The sequence below is a fragment of the Eptesicus fuscus genome, chromosome 13 (assembly GCF_027574615.1).
Source record: "Eptesicus fuscus isolate TK198812 chromosome 13, DD_ASM_mEF_20220401, whole genome shotgun sequence".
Lineage (NCBI taxonomy): Eukaryota > Metazoa > Chordata > Mammalia > Chiroptera > Vespertilionidae > Eptesicus > Eptesicus fuscus.
The window spans coordinates 11,092,563-11,113,584 of NC_072485.1; the positions used below are offsets into that span (position 1 = coordinate 11,092,563).

Here is a 21,022-nt window from a genome sequence, read left to right on the forward strand (position 1 = left end):
AAGCTAATCTACCAGTCAGCGTGTCTGCCCCCTGGTGGTCAGAGTGCATCATAGCGACTGGCCGAATGAACAGTTGGACACTTAGCATATTAGGCTTTTATTATGTAGGATTATTGATTCATTAACATTGAAGTCATGGCCAATAGCACTATGACTCATGCCAGAACAAAGCTTACCTCATGTATTTTCTCCATAAAGCACACCACAGCCTTCCTGCACTGAGGAACACTAAGCAGATCTACACTTTTGAGCCCTTTTAAGCAGTGAAATTATCAGCGAAAAGCACAAAACCGTGAGAAAACTGGCACTAAACAGATCACACGGGGACACTTGTCTACAGCCTGAGAGCTGAAACAGGAAGGCAGAGCACGCCTTGGGCTGCAGCTGGGAACCTGTGCCTGGGGGGCTGAGGTTAGCACCGCGCCACACACATATGCAAATAACTGCCCTGATGATTGATTTGGGAATCACAAATTTGACCAAGAAGGCAAATTTTCAAATATGGAATCCATGAATAATGAGGATTACATTAATTAAATTATACTTGATTTTTTTTTTTGGTAGTGTTTTGACCAAGATTTAAAACATGATTTCTGACCTTGTCTCACACTGCCTTCAAAAAAAATATTCTGGCCCTAGCCAGTTTGGCTCAGTGGATAGAGCGTCTGCCTGCAGACTGAAGGGGTTGCAGGTTCGATTCTGGTCACATGCCTGGGTTGTGGGTTCGATCCCCAGTAGGTCCATGCAGGAGGCAGCTGATCAATGGTGTTACTCTCTCATCAATGTTTCTATCTCTCTATCCTTCTCCCTTAATAAAATAAAAATATATATTTAAAAATATTTTAAAAAATAAAAAAATCTTCTGTGCTAGTACCCCACGTTGGGCTGCCAGTTGCGAGTGTCCCCCCCACATCCCACGTGGGGTTCAGGGTTCAGGCTCTGGAGGAGGCCGCACACAAATGAAAGAGACTAGACAAGAAAATATTAATTTGGGAATTGGGGGCCAGGCGGGAGCCCAGCTCAAGAGGAAGGACTCCGCCTTGCTCTGGCCTTGCCATCCTTTTTATTCAGGTCTGGGGCACACCCATAGCCCTTAGGCAGGCAATTCCAGTAATAGCTCGATGATAGCCCATCAGCAAGGATTTACATGGGACTAAAAGGTGGAAGTTGCTTCAGCTCCCTTTGTCTCCACCAGACAGTGGGTGCTTGGCTCTGACCCTTGCCAGAGTCTTCAAGGTTAACCAGCCTTTCTGACTCCTTGTCCGCCTCTTTCTGCTGGTGAAGGCAATGGGCAGCTCCCAACACTTCCGGAATAAAGATTTTCCACAATGCAGGCCTAACACGTCTTTCCAGTTTTGTCCCTCTGCTCCCTTTGGGGCCAGGAAAATTGAACAGTCCTAACTGTTCCCACTCCTTCTCAGTCCCCTGCTCTTGCTGCACCTCAGCTGCCCTCCACCTTCATTTCCACCGTCCCCAACCTTGAACTCAAACTCACTTTCTCTGTAAAGACTTTTCTTAGTCCTCCAGTACATATGATCCTTTCTCCTTTGTAATCGCCATAATCTTTGCGTGTATACTTCTCACCAAGGACTTCTCGTAGTTACTGGTCTACTTGTGTCACATCTATAAACACCGTTGGGCAGAAACCATCTGCTATGTGTCTTTGTAGTCCTCACCATTGCCAGCCAGGGTCTAGCACATTTTTCAAGAGCTCTCAGATATGATCTAAAATTGTATTCTCACAAAGACCACAGGTTTGTTTTTGGCGTTTGTTTGTTTTGCGCTGTTTTGTGTTTCATAGCTGAGAATGTACTCCACATTCCCATAAGATTGTGCAGAGCAGAACAAGAATTCGTCTAGTTCTTTCTTCTCAAAGCCCAGACCCTTGCCACTGCCCTATGATTCTGCCCAACTGTTTTGTTATCTGCAAACCTTGGTAAACAGTACTCACCACCAATCTAACCACGTTAGTAAAATGAAGTGTTTAATTAATAAGAATTTCCTGGATGCCATCTAGCAGTATGCACGCCCACGTATATGATTTTTTAACGTTAGCACAATAAGACATGTGGGAAAGAATTAAATCGTTCGCAAAGGTAAAGCTGACTTAAACTACTGCTTCTGTCCACCTATCAGCTCAATGACCTGCCAAAGGCCTAACGCTCGGGCTGAATGTCTGCTTTGCTCTGCTCCTCTCTGTATGACATCTGTTCTTTTCACTTGTTTCTTAAGAACGGATGGGCTTTTTAAAACACAGCAAGTGTATTTGCTCTTTGGTGCCATCTCTTCTCAGCTTTTTTCTCCCTATTAAAAAAAAAAGCAACAATGTTTTTTTCATCTTCTCTCTCTCTCTCTCTCTCTCTCTCTCTCTCTCTTCCTAAAATACTAACATTCAATTATTCTCTTGTCATTTTTTAATATATTTTATTAATTTTTACAGAGAGAAAGGGAGAGGGATAGAGAGTTAGAAACATCAATGAAAGAGAATCGTTGATCAGCTGCCTCTTGCACACCCCCCACTGGGAATGTGCCCGCAACCAAGGCACATGCCCTTGACCGGAATCGAACCTGGGACCCTCTAGTCCGCAGGCCGACACTCCATCCACTGAGCCAAACTGGTTAGGGCTTGTCTTTTGTTTTTAAGAAGTCCTACTTTATTTTTTGTTTTTATTTTATTGCCTTTCCAAAAGATGATTTGAAGGATTTCTATACTCAAAAGATATGTTGGCCTAGGCAGGGAGAGAGAGAGAGAGAAACATTAATTTCTTGTTTGAGGTGAGAAGGTATATATTCATCTTTGATTTGTCACCTTGCTTTAACACTTTAATTTCCTTCAGCCACTTCGACCTGTTGTGAATGCCTATGCTGTCCTTAAATCTATTTTGTCATGTCCTTGAAGAATATGTAGCAAGGCTCTTAACTTACACGCCTCACACATATCTTTCTGATGAAGCTTTTTAATTAGGTTCTGTACCACCGTTGAGAGATTCTTTGTTAATCTATATTCTTTAACGTTTCTATGTTTTTCCTGGAATGCTGGCTGCTATGCCTAGCAGGCATATTGCGTAAGTCTACTTTCTACAGTTAGAATTTCAAATGATTTTTCCTTGTTTATAAGCAGCAAATCAAGGAGATCATCTTCCATATTCCACAGCACAAAACTACACCTAGTTTAAGGTTAGAATGTGTTAATCGTATAGGTTAATCGTATAGAATTGAGGCCCTGGCTGGGTAGCTCAACTGGCTGGAGTGCTGTCCTCATGCACGAAGGTTGTAGGTTCAGTCCCCAGTCAGCAAGGCACATATAAGAATCAACCAGTAAATGCATAAATAAGTTGAACAACAAATTGATCTCTCTCTCTCTCTCTCTCTCTCTCTCTCTCTCTCTCTCTCTCTCTCTTTCTCTCTCTTCTCTCTCTCTTTAAAAATCAATAAAAAGATTTGACCACGTGGAATTCCTGAAAGAGATAATGTAGCTTTTTGTCATGATTGGTAGCTGATGCTCTGCCATGCTTCAAAAAAATAGTGCCATATTCCTCATGATTGGGAATTTTCTTATCAAACCCTACAAGAATTCCCTGTTTTATTTTGATTTTCACCTGATTTTAACTGTGCTTCAGACAGGATGGGGCTTTATGTCATAAACCCACAGTGCTGCCAGACTATTCCTGTTGGTTGATAAGATTTTAACATTTACCCTTATAATTACTTTCATTTTGTTAGTACACATCCGCTCTGACTTATGATGGAGTCCTAGTGATGGCCGAAACTTTCCGAAGTCTTAGAAGGCAGAAAATTGATATTTCAAGGAGAGGAAATGCTGGGGATTGCCTGGCCAATCCTGCTGCTCCATGGGGCCAGGGAATTGACATGGAGAGGACACTCAAACAGGTAACTCGCAATTTTATTTAAGTTCAATTTACTTAACACTGCTGTTGGAGTAGAGTATTCAAATAAACAGAATAATGTATTTGAAAGTAAATATATGTAAAAGTCATTTTAATATATTGGACTATTATCATTTTTGAGACATTTCTAAATAGAATACTGGTAAGAATACCATTGATTATACCTGGTGTAGATGTTTAGTCAGGATAAGCTAGGTTATGCTGTACTAACAAACAACCCCAACTTCCAGCGGTTTACAACCATAGAAGAAAGTTTCTCACTCACAAACACACTAGGGTAGCAGGGACACTCTGCTTATTGTAATCACTCAGGGGGAACCAGGCTGACAGAGCAACTACCATCTTGAATGTTACAAAAAAAAATAAAGTTGAGGCAAGGTTTCAATTTGGCAATTAAACTCTGGCCCAGTGGTGGCCCTCATCACATTTGTTTACAACTCATTTGTCAGAAGAGAGTCACATAGGCCTCACTCACCACCAGGGATTCAGGAAGTATGAACTTACCTCGAGCCAAGAATGGGGAAGACCCAGAAATATTTGGAAAATACTGCTAATGACAATCTCCGTAGATCTTGAAATTGCCTTGTAACCTTAGATTATTGATTTTAGTCTTTTATAGTTATACTAACACTATTTTTCAAATGTTTAATGTACTATGTTTATATTTTTAAATATTACATTTTAAGTGTTCTGAAATGCCATGCATTCAGAACATGTTACATAAAAAATGAATAAGAAGGAAATTTGGAATAAAATGCATGTGAATATTTTCAAAATATATGTATATTTTTAATTTTTTACATCTTAATTTTAATGTTAGCAAGGAGAAATATGATCCAATGTGGTTATCAGGGCTGTTTATTATGTGCATCTACAGATAAAACTGAAAAGTAAATATAAACAAACCATATTTCTGTTCCTATAAACAATACTTCAATTCTAAGGAGTATTCTGTCAGTTACAATAGAAACTTTATAATATAAAAAACAAATTACACATGTTCATCTCCCAGGTATATAGTAGAATTGTTTATACGTTCCTTTGGTATTTCTCTTTCAGATTCTATCCCATGGTGTGCTAGTGAGTTGCTTGCATAGTTTCACACCTATATCTACTCTGAGCCTAACCGATGAAGCTGAGATTTCTATAGGTGAAATGGCAAATAAACACATGTTTGGGTCTGTTTTATTTTTCATTTATAGGTTCGAATTCAAGGGCTGACGGGGAATGTCCAGTTTGACCACTACGGACGCAGGGTCAATTACACAATGGATGTGTTTGAGTTAAAGAGCACAGGGCCCAGAAAGGTGAGCCACACTCCAACTGTTGTCTTACTTTGCATTTGACATTTTTAAAGGCTTATAGGTAAAAGGGAACTGGATATTCTGCATTTTTTAAATATGTGTACTTAACACTAGTACTGTCCTGATAACCTGCCCATGCGTTTGTCTGACTTCTGCAGCAGGGACACCGACGGAGGGTCTCCTTCAGCAGGAGCCACAGTGCTCATTCTGACGTCCCAGTTCCTAAGTACGGTGGGCTCTTCCTGGCACCTGGTGACCCCCCACTTCCCCAGACAATGCTCCAGGGCCAGACTTGCATGGTTTCAGGATTTTATAATAGTAGAAATTATATTTATTAAGAGACACAGTAATGGAAAATCGATGTGCATTTTTATATGTAATCCTCCCAACAACCGGAAAGTAGGATTTCTTTTTCTCATTTTATAGGAGAGAAAGTAAGGCTGAGAGAAGCTAAGTTACCTGCCCAGGATGTTCAGCTAGGAAGAGATGGAGCTACGGTGGAGACCAAGCCTTATCCAGCCCCAGGGCTCAGCTCCTGGCCAATAAGATAGGAGTCCCAGGATCCGTTAAGGTTCTCTTTAGAGCTGGAATTGACAAGTCCCAGCAAATCCTCTTGAAGGAGCCAACAAGGAGTAGAACAGGGGATCCTCACAGACCCTCTATCGCTACTCAACCCCCTTCTTATAGGCAAAGTCCACTGTAAACAGAGATTTTCCTCTTACATTATATTATGATTAGATTTGTACACAATTCATCTTGACAAGTCCAAAGAAAACACATATTTTTCTGACACCCCTTGCCAGTTTAGTGATTTGAATGCTTCCATATTTTTGCTCTAGCATTACAAAACTATTTTTCAACCAATTCCTCTCTCTAGGAAAATACCTAGGTCCCTATCTGATGAAATGAGATTAGGCCTGGGAAAAGTTCCTAGCAAATTGTAAAATGTTGTGAAGAACCAGAGAGAAACTCCTCCATGTCATATGAGGTTCCAGGTCCAAGCTTCCAGATTCCTTTCTTTACGAAGAGACCCCTGTATCACTGTCCACTCCATATAATCTTCCTTTCCAATCAGTCCATGGCCCATATGAGATCTACCATTAATTGGTCCCACATCCGAAACGATGGCTTTTTATTTTCACCAGAATTGTAAATAGATATAAGGCGAATAGATACAGCTGGGTACATTTTTGCTTGTTATTTTAATTTGTCAGCACTTCTAAATCATTTATCTTTTGGAGGCATCACAGGTTGTTTTTAAATCCAAAATGTCAAGGTCTGGCCAACATGTGAGGACTCTCCAGAAAGTGCCCCAGCTCCGTGGTGTTTCTGTTGCGGGGACTCGTTAATAAAGAAAAATGGGCTTTCCCAGAGAATAGGCCGCTGAGATCTGGAGGGCGGCTGCAGCTAACGAAGGGCTAAACTCTCAAACCTGTTTTCATGTCATACGACTGTCCTGTAGAAAGGAGAATTAACAGGAAACAACTAATATGTTGGTTTTTTTTAAGTACATGTAGGACTTGAGAGATGGTAGGACTCAGAGGCATACTTGTTTTTAAATTAAATTGATCATTGGGTTATTAAATAAATACCAGCTACAAATGAATTCATATGAACAATGGAAAATAATTGTTGAATTCATACACACTCATAATTTCAGATCACGCTAAGTACAGCAAGCCATATTAATGAAAAATTTTCTCCAACTATTCTGTTATTGAGTTATATATAAACTATTTATGACTAATATAGTGCTTCTTTCTGACATGTTAGTGCTTATTTTATTTTAATATGTGCACAAATGCTAACACAGTTTAGAAACTTGAAGGAAGCAAGAGAGACTTCCTACACATATTAGAACAAGTAGTGAACAGACCAGTGAGCTATTGCATACATTTTATTGGACACATAAGTTTTAGGAACTGCATCCAGAAATTCAAGAAAAAAAGTTTGGCAAGCATTAAATAAGCATCCATTTGGAGTTGCTCTGAAGCATGATAACAAAGCATATATGAATTGGATGTCCTACAGACCTGAGTTTTGAATTCTGGCCCTACTGGAGTATAACCTGGTGAAATGTATTTAATATTCTAATATGGGTTTTTAAATCTAAACCATAGATATAACAGCATCTACTTCTGAATTTGCTCTGTTTATAAACTTTAAGATGCATATTTACAAAAGCACTAAGTACCGTGCCTGTTGCAAAGCACGCAGTCAATAGCGGTAACCATTGTATTACATAATGTTCTGCATGATACAAAGGCCCCTAACTTTCCTTTAAGACCCTATTGTGGCCCTGGCAGGTGTGGCTGAGTTGGTTGGATCATCGTCTCATATACAGAAAGGTCAAAGGTTCAATTCCTGGTCAGGGCATATACACAGGTTTTGGATCTGGTGCCCTGTCGGGGTGCCTACAGGGGCAGCTAATCAATGTTTCTCTCTCTCACTGATGTTCCTCACTCTTCTCTCTATCCTTTCTCTCCTTTTTCTCTCTCCCCCCTCTCTCTCCCTTCCTCTCTCATTATAGTTTACTACTTTATAAAACACTTACCTACTTAATTTATCATATGAAAGTAAGTTTCCTATCAAATTTACATGACAAATTAAGATAAGGATTTCATTTAAAAATGAAAAAGTAATTTTGAAAATGAAAATATTGTGTATTAATCTCTGATGTATTTAGCATTTCAGAAATAAAAAACTGTTACCAAAGGACTAGGTTATGTCAATCAAAAACTGTTTCTATGTTGCTTTAAAAAAAACACAAATTGGTTTTGCTGGAAAACATCAAATTGTTTTTGCTGGAAAACAGCCATATTTACAAATGTCCCTTTGTAAATATGGCTATTCCCTTTACCGTGAGACCTGTACCGTTATTGATAAAATCATACAATGTTGGAGTGCCAGTCCATCTCACTAGAAGAGAGGCTCAACATAAAATGGTATTTCACCTGTGTCCACATTCTTTTTGAACCACTCATTCCCAATGCCTCGGCTACTCCATAATTCTAAACTGTAAAGTTGCCAAATGCATAATCAGGCAGTATCTTTAACATCAGGAAAGCTGGCTCATCACCAATTAAAAATAACTTCCAAACTCTTTTTTATCTATGTTTTTAATTTGTTTTGTTTTCTTATTAACACCACTCATTGTTCCCGTAAGAATATTCTAAAATGTGTTTTCAAGAATTTTCTCTATTTGGCAGGTTGGTTACTGGAACGACATGGATAAATTAGTCTTGATTCAAGATGTACCAACTCTTGGCAATGACACAGCAGCTATTGAGAACAGAACAGTGGTTGTAACCACTATTATGGTAAGTTTTGGTCTATGCTTTATGCTGTTCCGTTTTGTCCACAGGCAATTTTAATTCCCAGCTGTGGTGAAGAGGGAGGGGAAAGTAGTGGTGACATGGGTGCTCTGATCCACAAAAGTCTGATGAGACTTTGAGTAGGTTTGTCCTGAGCTTTGAGTACATTCCATACTTTTATTTGTATTACCTTCTGTTGCATTGTTGTTCTTAGAAAAATGCTCAAATGTCAAAAATTGAAACTGTCACGCTCTAGTTGGAAATGTGTAAAATGCTAAGATTCCAAAGGACAAAAGAATGAACATGATAAAGATCAATAACCAATAACCTAAAATATCTGGTAGTAAACACCATATTATTATTGTTATTATATTTTTAAATATCAATGTAATAATAGTTAATGGTGTTTAAAATTATTATTTCCAGGGAGTTTAATCATTGGGCAATGATTCACATTGTCTGTTTGTATGGTGTAGAAATGAATGTGAAGATTTTAATGAGCATGTTTACAACTGAATGCTTTAGAAATAAATTTTGTTTTATATTTATTTTTAATGCAAGCAAATTTTTGCACTGATTATTTTTCTCATTGACTAGTGACAAATAACAAAATAATGTATAGGACTTCAAGGAATTAAGAAAAATATGACTGCTTCATTCACTCAACTCCTAAAATACAAAAATACTCCGAATTTTAAGGCTACTTTTTCAAAGAGATTTTCATGAAGCCACCTTTTAAATAATTGAAATTCTTATATATTTTTCTCTTCTAAAGTCAAACATGCCCTTTGAGTCAATGCTAGTCAAAGGAGATCAACAATCGGTGACCTTTTCTATCTAATTTAAATTTATACATCCTCAGCTCACTGTCTTGTTCGGCAGAACATATTTTTAATTATTTATGGAGCCCTTACTCTAAATAAAGTGGAAGTATTTTATGTAATTTAGTTTTTAGCTCATGTAATTTTAATTTGAGGTTTTAGTAATGCTGAGTTATTTCCAACATTTTGACATTGAGGTCAAAGCATAAAAATGCAGAGAGAAGCTTTCATATGTGCAATTAGCTTTATCTGTGTTGCATCACCAGACAGCAATTTAATGTTGATCTGCCAAGTTTTGATCAGAAGTTTATGATTTTAGAATGAAACCAATGAACAACAGTTTTTGTGTAAGAGTGCAAACTATATACCTTCTAACTTAATTGTGTAATATTTGCATGGGACTTGGAAAGCAATGCATATATATTTCTTTTCCTAAAAAAGACACAGTAATGGAAATTCATACTTCAGTACAGTCCTCCTCTTTTCAGCCTCTGATGAAGAATCCTATTTTAAGAAATTGATCGAGAAAGAATTGAGTTCCACGGTGTTCGACTATTCCTAACAAGGCTCAAGTCTTGTTCTCCTGTGTAGTAAATTTAATCTAAATTTTCATATGGGATTCTTCCTGGATGAACAACTCTGGACTACCAGAAAAAAAATTTTTAAGTTCTGTGACTTTTCTGGGAAACAAGAACAAAAGAAGACTTAATCCTCATCTTTCTCAAGAAAATAAATAGATGTTGAAAAAGAATCACTTAGCGATTCTGACATACCAGTTCCAATACCTTGAAATGAGGTCATTGTACGTAAATAATTGAATTATATCACTCCTAATTCCAAGTAGATTTTCTAAAAGTAAATATCTATGAATTTGTGTGCTTATTTTCTGAATATGCAATGTTTTCTTTAAAAATTTTTTTGAAATTTTGCCTGTTCTGTGTAAAATAAAGTGTTTTAGTGTGCATTATAGGTACAGTAATCTGGAGCATCTTCTTTCTATCCCTGTTAATAAAGGGGTTGGAGATTTAATTCTTAAAACCAAAATATTAAATTAATTTTGCAAGCATGGCTAGTTTTTCTGGAAGCATGCTATAAAAAATAAGGAACATTGATTGAAAATACATAAAGAATATTCTGTAAAATTATCTGTTGTTTGACAGTGATATTATCAATATTTTGCTATCAAAATAGTGCAACACTAGTATCTGTCTTTTGTATAAAAATGTTATCTTCATATACATAATACCTCTGGTCTTTGCAACTACATAATTGTTCAGTAATTTAAAAAAAAAGAGTTAATACCAGAATCTTTTCCCTGAAAGTGTTCCTTGTATTTGCTTTTGTTGAAAATGGTAGCCTGGGACCTGTGACATCTCTACCACCTCATTCCTTTTGAAAAAAAAAATATGGTTCATTGTAGATGAACAAGATATTAGCATCTGCATGTAATAATCCCCCAAATTCCATTGAAAAATTCCAAAATAGATGGAATTGGTTAGACATTGTAATGTGTGCAAGATGGATATCTAGACACAGAAGAAGGCTGAGAGTGTGTGGCACTGGAGATCATTCATTCTGATTGAATTGATATGGTATTGCTGTTCTCCCATTTGTCTTTCCTTTGTGAATGTTGTTATTTATCGGTTGCTACAATGTAATGATATATGCTATTGTTAAATAAAATTGATTGATCAATTCATTTATTCATTCCTTCATAAATATTTATTAAGCGTCTACTCTGTGTTAGGCACAGTTAGAAGTCTGGAGATCTGTAAGAGAACAAAATAGACCAAGTCTTGCATTCAGAAAATATATGCTAGTGAGAGAAATCAGACAAGAGACATAATAAATGTTACACAGCATTCTTAAATAAAATGTAACTTTAGTGTGTTGCACTGTTGAACTTTATTTTTTGTGTTGTATATCTATAATGTGATGTTCACTTTAATGTCTAATTTATTCTACCTGAATATAGTCTTACTGAATTTAACTTAGCTAAATTTGAACAAAAAATAAAATTGTCAATATCATCAAATGAAAATCCTAACTACAAAGTTGAAAGGTCTACGGTTTTGGACTCAGATGGTCATCATTTTTATCTTCAGTCTTGGTGACTAAAAATTTTATAAAATCTGTGAAACTTATCAGCATCCTACCATACAGATTTAACTTCTTACATTTAAAATAATAATTTCTGCAAACCACCTAAGGAAGCCAAATACGTGCCATGTGGCTTGGACTAGGGCAGCGACTGAGGGAAGGGCGGTTTGCAGTGGACTCTGGGAAGGAGAGGCAGCTTTCCCCTGGGGCCTGTCTTCTTTCCTTGGATGCTGAACTCTCTGGAAAAGGAGGAATGACGCAGTGATAGTTCAGCCGAACCCAATTTCCCACAGTCTTTTCTACTGAAGCTAAATGATGCTTCTGCTGCATTATTCAACTAAGAAAGTATTTCTTATCATCTTATAAACATACCAACCCTTTAGGAAACATTTCCATAAATCCAAATGCCTTTCCCACAGTGTCAGAATTATGTTACAAACCTAAAAGCTATTTTACTTATCACACTTGATCTTGCTCGAGGTTAAATTTTATAATTCTTAGATGTTTTAGACTTTATCTTCTCCATGCACAATTTTGTCGATGCACTCTAAATAGACACATGTGGACATACGACAATCTACACTATGCAGGTGGTGGCAAAAGTAGGTTTACAGTGGTGAGTATGCAAAACAGAGTTTATTCGTGTACTGTTATTTATTAATTATTGCATAATTTTCCATATGAACAACTGTAAACCTATTTTTCCCCACCCCCATATGTAAAGAAAATACAGATATATTTATTTTCTTCCCTGTACCAAATATTAATATCCCCATATACACACACCTGCCTCCAAAGGGATTATGTCAATTCATTTTTAAATAAAGTATTTTAAATAAACTTCAAATTGTGCAGCCATTAAATGTGTTCATTTTTTTCTGAATTGAATAACATTTTAATTTCCACTTTTAAAAATGTTACCCATGGAGTAAATAATCTACATCTATTAAAATTCTCTGGAGAAAAAGCAAATATCCACATAGCAAGTAGCTTTGGTTTTATTAACTGTTTTCCATTGTAATTCTAATTATTATGTTTGTGATGTTTAGAAAATTTAAAGCTTTTCTAATAGGCATCTATTTCAATAATTTCACTTTTGCTAAAGACAAATAATCCAAAAAATTTTCTCCATAGGAAAATGATACTTCATTGATTGAAAATCATCTAGATTCATTTACTCCAACATTTTCTTAACCAAGCCCTAACGTAACACCTTTAGACAGATTGGTCTCTTTCCTGAAATAGCAGAGCAGATGTAAAGTACTATCCATTATGGAAATTGTAGTAATAGACTCATAATTACTAAGAAGTAATGCTTTTAAAATAACTTCTAGGGCATTATTGTCCCACCGGGCACAGTAGTCGGTAATAAAGATGGAAGGTTATACAGGTACTCCTAAAAGAAAGAGGTTATTATATTCCACTTCTCTGATCATTCAGTTTTATTCACAATTGAACACCTGAAACTCTATATGGCTGCTTATCAAAGATGCCCCACAAATCCCCTTAATGATTCGGTTGAACTCATTTTTTTTTATTATATTGAAAAGATTTGGTATTTTCTACACCCATAGCAGCCCCAAAACTTTGTATTAAGTCTCCCCAAGTGTGCAGTGTTTGAAGGGCTACCTGTGAACAAATTTTCAGATTGAGGCTGGGGCAAGAGCAGGTTGAGAGAGTGTTGAGAATCCCTATTCATTTTTAAAAGGAAAAATGAGAACCACTCAAAGGAATTGGGTAGAGCTGAGAGCTTTTGTTTAAGGAAAGCCTAGCCTTTCCCTCCTTTGTTCGCCCACCTCTCTGAGTAAGTTCATTTTATCTCTCTTGTGCTGCATGTGTCACTCCCCTGAATCTCAACAACTGTGCAAGCCCTGGATATGCAAAAGCCTAGCTAAATTCCTAATCAACATCTTCAGCAAACTGAAGGCTTTTCCAGCCTTTATTGGTTTGTTTGACAAGAAACAAAGACATGATGGGCCCCTATTGTCAAAAGAAAATGGGGGCCGGGGAGGTTGAAAGAAGACACTAAATAATTTTTAAAATTATATGTGCATACACCTGTTTCAGAAGAGATGGCCTAGCACTCGTTAGCATTTACTTTCCTTTTGAAGACACCTGAATCAAAGTTTCTGTTACTTTGCCATGCTATTCCTATTTAAGAAGCTCAGATAGACCAGGAAATCTTTATATTTATTGAGTGCTTTATATATACCATACACTATGGGGAGATAAGGAGAGTATTGTTTACTCAAGATTTCATATAAAGAATTTCATTCTCTAAAAATACAGAAATTCACTTCTTTAATCTTATCCCTTTTTTCTTGTTAAAGTATATGAAATCTCAATGAGTTGAATGTATTTTGACAGATGCAATAATACCTTCAAATACTTTCAGATATTTCAAATTATAGGTTCAACTCCCACTTCTGCTAGTTCTGTGAAATTGAACAATTTACTTAACCTTCTTGAGCCTTAATTGTTCCATCTGCAAAATGGGAAATGCCTGCCTCAAAATGTCAGTGTGAAAAGTAAATGAAAGGGCACAAATGAAAGAAGTTAGCATTGTACCTGACACAAAGTAAGCACTAAATAAGTAAGAGCTATTATTAAGTAATACTATATATAAGTGTAATATATAGTATATATATAGTAAATACTATATATAAGTGTAATATATAGTATATATATAGTAAATACTATATATAAGTAAGTATATATAGTATTTACTTATACTATATATAAGTAAATACTATATATAAGGTACCAAAATAAATAAAACATGCCCCTTGTCCTCTTGCGATTAATTAATGTTAAGTTCTTTAAAATAAGGTAAAGGAGTGAGAGTGCTGAGGGACAATAATAAGAGTACAGTGGGTACTTAATAAGTGTTTGAGTAAATAATAAAAGTACAGCTTTTAATGAAGCAACAATTCACAAAATAATGTAGGGGAAATTTAGCAAATTAGATGGTCATACTAGCTAGGGAAACTTCTATACACAAGTTAAAATTGTATATATATATATATATATATATATATATATATATATATATATATGCTAGAATATTCCAGACACTTTAGAATAGATTTTCAGCCTTAGTACCAAAGGTGTGCATTAGCTACACCTCATTTGAAAAGCTATTAGATTTGTTATACTAATAGCTATAGGTGATAGCTGCATACCCATTCCATTAGAATGTTAAGCATCTTACAATGTGAGATTCTTGCTTTTTTCTGCACATTCTTCCATATTTTAATTAGCTATTATAATAAAAAAGAGAAAATGAAAAAATTAGCTCATTTTAACTACTATTTTATAGCATATCTTAGAAATCAATAGTGCTTTGCAACAAATCCCAGATTTTCACAACCACATTTATATTGTAAAGCTTTATATTTAGAGAATGTTTTCTATAAACTAATAATTTTCAGCTACCTAAAGAACAGACAATTAGTTGCCTTAATTTTATAGATGGATAAACTTTCTTTAAAACATTATATTTAGAGATGTTTTCCATAAACTAATAATTTTTATCTATAGAAAGAAAAGGCAATTAGTTGCTTTAATTTTATAAGGCAACTAAAGATGGATAAACTTGACCTGGCTGGTTTTGCTCAGTAGATAGAGCATCAGCCTGCAGACTGAAGGGTCCCAGTTCAATTTCAGTCAAGGTCACATGCCTGGGTTACTGGCTCAATCTCCAGTAGAGGGGATGGTTCTCTCTCATCATTGATGTTTCTCTCTCTCTCTCTCTCTCTCTCTCTCTCTCTCTCTCTCACTCTCTCCCTCTCCTCTCTCTCTCCTCTCCCTTCCCCTTTGATATCAATAAAAATATATTTAAAAATATAAAATAAAGATGGATAAACTTTCAAGTGTTAAAATATTTATCAAATTCAAAGGACAAGTAAGAGACTTCCGGGTCACTTAGTCATGTCAACCTAAGGCAGAATTTAAGAAAGGAACACAAGCACCAATCCTGGACAGTGGCCCACAGTAGTGATCTTCAGGGCATCTCTATGAGAAACTCAAAGAGCATTTAATTTGCATTCTTAATCAAGTTTTTAAAAGTAGTTTCTACATTTACAAAGTACTTAGAAAAACAATTAGCGTCGAACTGCCATGTTGTGCAAAGTAAATTACATTCTAAATCACAGTTCCAAGAGAAAATTAAACTTCCACGTTTACAAATTTGCCGAGATAAAAAATTTGTATCAAAATTACTAAATGAATGTTACCATTTTATAAAATATAAATACATGATCTCAGTGATGTTGTGGCCAAAAGTGGTCATTGCTTGTCTGCAAATAACTCAAATTTCTGAGGTGTGGCCAGGAGTTCACTGTGGATTGCACATTTGCCAGGGCTATCTTTTAGTTGGTGGCTTTAGTTTCCATTTATAAAATCAATGCATTTTTGCTAACATATCTTTTAGTTCACGGCCTTTAAATAGTTTGAATTTGGGGTGTGTGTGTGTGTGTGTGTGTGTGTGTGCGCGCGCTCGCGCACACAGGTGCTTTAACTGAAAACTGTGCAGTATTATTATCCACCAGTAAACTTTTTCATTTTATATGGATTTTTACAATAATTCTTCATCGAATTTTCTGTCTTATTTGCTTCAAATTGAGAGTCAAAATTGGAGAAAAATTGTTGGCTCCCATTGGAGACATAGAATAGAATAAAAATTCATGGAACCAAATTCTAATTAAATCTAAAATATTGGACAATTTTAAGGAAGCTAATTTAATGCAAATAAGTATATACAGTTTTTTAAAACTATTAATTCATTTTTATTTTAACTTGCGAGTGCCTGCTCTGAGAAAGGCCTATTGCTAAATGCTAGAGAGCAAAGGAAAATGATCTAGCTCTTTTCCTAAAGGAGGTCACAGTTGACTGTGTCTAAACAAGATGCGGAATATGGAGACAGGTGACTTTAAATTAGTCTTTTACTACATGAGGCAGACTACTAAATAGTCTTTAACTTCATATAATAATTTGAAACTAATCATTTCATTGCCAAAGGTGATAACTTTGCTTCTCTAGATGATTATTAGTCGACATTTTTCCCATCACAGGTACAGTGCTAGGTATGTAATGATTACTCAATAGAAAATTATTTTAAAGACTTCACATTTAGTATCTAGTGTAAAGCAACTTAATGTACTTCTAAGCATATTTATATTTATGTTTATATATTTATTTTACTACTGATTTCTAGCCACACAAAATCAGTGTGTGTATAATACTAAATATAATATTTTTATCAAATTCTGAAACTGGAGAGTTACAAAGAGATTTTTGAATGTTTATAATTTCTCCTTTACAGTTCTACTTCTCTCATTATAGGAATCCCCATATGTTATGTTCAAGAAAAATCATGAAATGTTTGAAGGAAATGACAAGTATGAAGGATATTGTGTAGACTTGGCATCTGAAATTGCAAAACATATTGGTATCAAGTATAAAATTGCCATTGTCCCTGATGGAAAATATGGAGCAAGGGATGCAGACACAAAAATCTGGAATGGGATGGTAGGAGAACTTGTTTATGGGGTAAGCAAATCAATTATTTACATAAACCTGAAACTTTTTTTTAACTTGGGTACATATCAATTTTTAAATGTCTATTACTGTTGTTTTTTTTCTGTTTGCAGTTACATTCAAAGAGACATATATGGTGTTCAACTGTTTCTCTATTTCATGAATAATGCAATTCCCAAACAATGAAACTAATGCATGATAACTTCAAAATAAGGAAAAAGAGATAAAAATTCAGAATATGATGTCCTATTTTAAAAAAACAACACTAACTTCAGTATCTGTCATGATTATTCTTTCACGTTTGAACCTTCTATCCCATAGACATGTTGTTTTAAGAACTACAAACCGAATCCATTAGTAATTGTAGCAACAGATGTCCTTCAATAGCATAAAGTTGAACCTCATTTTAGCTAGTTTATTTATATCCTTATTGGTTATAATTCTGGTAAATAACTTTTCAGTAATTGGTGAAACGATCACTAAACTATTTTAACATCTATAAAATATTCACCAATAATGTGAGATTCTTACAATTCTGCTGAACACAGTAAATTTAAGCTCTATGCAATGCCACAATTTTTTCCCACCTAGCAAAGCACAAAAGCTAGAATTTATTCCACAGCTGGCCTCACATGAAAGCACGTCGTGCCCTTTCTTTTGTGTTCCCCAGATATTGTGTGTACACATTTACAGCCAGAGGCAAATTCCATGTACACATTCCTGCCTGAATCAGAACAAGATCGGTCTCTTCAGCTACCACTGCAAAATATCTAAATCAAACAAGCAGTTATCAAATGCTAGTGATGGTATGATATTTCCAAAGTACAGAAACCCAGCCTTGAATAGTACATTTTATTCATCTAATAGTGAATAAAAGTCACGTGCACTTGCAATTTGTTCTGAAATTTCCTATAAGCCAATTCATAGATCACAAATGTCACCTTCACATCACAGTCTGTCTGATTAATCTTCTCAAGGCCCCTTTGACATGAAGGGTTTTAGGAAAGTCCTCCTTCCCCAGAAAAGAATAAAGGTAGAACGATTTAGAACATAAGTGATGTCGTACGCCAGGGCTTACTTTCCAAGCCGGAACTGCCATCCAAGTTTCATGATTCTGCATCTTGCTTTTCAAACCATGAAGCAATGACCCCTCTCCATACAGTCCAGTCTAGTAGCTATAATCTCAGCAGCAAGAGGAAAATGTTTGGCATTAAAGAGTAATCAGTTATTTTATATTTATTTGCACGAACTACTGACTAGTTAGATGACTTAAACAGGGGGTGGGGGTGGGAGTGGGGGTGGGGGCAGGGAATGAAGTTGTAAAAAAATCAAAAAGTATTTTATCCCAAGGCTCATGATCAATTTGATACTGAGCTTTAAATTCCAAAGGAAAAGGGTTCCTAACACGTGTGCTTCTTGGTAATATTTTAAACTTTTGACATAAGCCAGTTTTAAATGTGAACATTATCCAGGTTATTAGAATTCTCTACTGTAATTTATTTCCTTCAGAAAACAGTATTGAGTATTTCTCCTCAAAAAATTAGATTACCAATTAGTTACGGATGAGTTACTTTCTAAGGAATTTTATATACATCCTCCGGAGATGGACTACCTCTGGACTACCAACTGGGCAGTCCAGGCTCACCTCTTGCAAAGATTCTGACCACATTTTATTAGGAAGATATTGTTTAAATAATGAAAACAAATTATATGAGGAGAGTAGCACAATTAAAAACAAGATCAGTAGTACACATGTCACAATAATCAAAAGTCCCAAGTCAGGCCGTTCTCAGAGAGAAAGATTATAACAGTGGCTAATACTCATTATAGTCATTCATTCATTAGCCAATCTGAGAGGATTTAAATATCCCCATCTCTGCCACTTCAGGTATCCACTTTTTTCTCAAAAGAAATCTTCTTCCATGCGTCTTACGCTTTCTACAGATTTGGTATTTTCCATTCTGGTGTCTGCTAAGTCTGTACTTACTTCTCATCTCCCTTTTTTTTTCTTTTTTCTTTTTTACTGCTAACACTTACATAAATGCCCAGTTCCCAGTGTTTTAGGTAAAACTCCATCCATTCTCTTCTTCCTAACACGGGCTGTTGGACAACAAAATGCTTATCTTTGAACCCATTATTATTATTATTATTATTATTATTATTATTATTTCTTTATTCTTTGCTAACTTTGTTACTGTAATTGTTAGAATAGATTATGTGTGAAACACTCACCTGTGATCTCCGCACACCACAGGGCAGTGACTCCGAAGCTCAGAACCTCCCTCCCACTTTCAGGTCCTTCCTGCCCATCACACCTGGTCAAGTCCAGTCTATGATCTGCGGTGCACTGCTTCAGGACCTCCTGGTCCCTGCCATACTTGTGTGTGTTTTAACCCAAGGGGATATTTCATTATCCCATTTTAAAATAAGAATATCCCAAAGTATGTTCCATAGCCTACCATGTGTCAAAATGCTGGTTCATGAATCTCACTCCAGAGATCCTCCAGAATTCAAATATTATCAAGATCTTGCAGGAGATAATTTACACTTAATTTTGGGACTCGCTGAGAGGTGATGGACCAGACACACCCAGCACCTCCAATGTTAGTAGAGAAAGCCCCAGTGCATCTTCTCTGTTCACTGGCCTCTTTCAAAACACCAATTTCATACTTTGAAAGTGTCCTCATTGAACATCACTGTCACCACCTTAATCCAATGTTTTTGTCTTTCTTTGTATCTACTTTTCTATGCTGGAGACTCTTTTTTATTTCTCTCCATATTTCTTTCCTTTTAAGACTTTTACCCTCATTAGTAGTAACACATAAATAAAAATTTTCCAAAAGATACTACACAGAACAATGTAGTACATGAAAGGTGGTATTTCAAATCAATGAGAGGATGCATTATTCATTTATTCCTGTTAAGATCGCTGAACAGTTACTTGGAAAATTAATAATTTTGTAACACATCATCATGTAGTATATCAAATAAGTTTTAGAAAAATTATCCTTATAGGTGCTAGATTAAAACATGCATGGTTAAAAAAATAAAAATAAAATAGGGCAAGGAGAGGTCAATGGAGGGAAAAGGAGACATGTAAAACTTTCAACAATAAAGAATTAAAATAAATAAATAAAAATATGTAATTGAGATTGATTATATGATATGAGGTTTTTTCCAAGTATTAAACAAAGGCTGAAAACACACAAAAAATATAATTTTATACGACTTCAACAAAATTTAAAATGTGTGTATTGCAATAAAATACCATGAACTAAGTCGGCGATTTTCAACCAGTGTGCTACAAGAATTTTTAAAGCATACAATACTGTACTTGACTATTTAGTCAGGGGCACTGACCTCTTTTCCATTAGATTGCCAAATTAAAAAAAAAAAATGACAACAGCCAAAACAATAGCCATCCGGTGTAAATCAATTAAGATTATACCTATTTTTGTTTGTCAGATCAGCAAAAATATAATATATTTTTGGTGTGACACAGAATTTTAGTAATTAGTTTATGTGTACCAGGAGATAGAAAAGGTTGAAAATCATTTATGGAAAAAAAACAATTCATGAATAGTGAAAATATTTGCATTACATGGGAAAAGAGAATATTTTGAATAGATTTAAAAGCACTTACAATTAGTAAGTAAAAAAAATGAATATCCCATATGGAAAATAGGTACAGATTAAGAAGTACAATAGTGACTATTTATTTAATAAAAGCAAATTCAAATTAACACAATGTGATCTAATTTGCCAGCTAGCAAATTAGTGAAGATAAATGAGATTAAAAATACACAAGAGTTGTCCAAGATTTAAAGGTAAAGGTGCATTCACACAGTGCTGGGGAAAGTAGAAATTTTGCATAATCTTTTGTGAGAAAAGTTGGGCAAACATATTATGAGTATTAAAAGATTGTTCCCATTTAAACTAGCAATCACATTTCTGGAAGTTTATCTTAAATAATTAAGATATGTGCAAGGATTTGTCTTCAAGGATGTTCACATCATTTGTGTTATAAATTGTATAAA

General features: G+C 35.4%; 1 protein-coding gene across 1 annotated transcript in view; it reads left to right on the forward strand.

The window, feature by feature from the left end:
* Nucleotides 1–21,022, forward strand: part of GRIA4 (glutamate ionotropic receptor AMPA type subunit 4) — a 291,800-nt gene that overhangs the window by 220,569 nt on the left and 50,209 nt on the right. The window contains exons 5-8 of the mRNA XM_028132009.2: nt 3,724–3,891; nt 5,111–5,215; nt 8,422–8,532; nt 16,791–16,997. Of these exons, the coding sequence (XP_027987810.2) occupies nt 3,724–3,891; nt 5,111–5,215; nt 8,422–8,532; nt 16,791–16,997 (591 nt within the window). The remainder of the gene's footprint in view (nt 1–3,723; nt 3,892–5,110; nt 5,216–8,421; nt 8,533–16,790; nt 16,998–21,022) is intronic.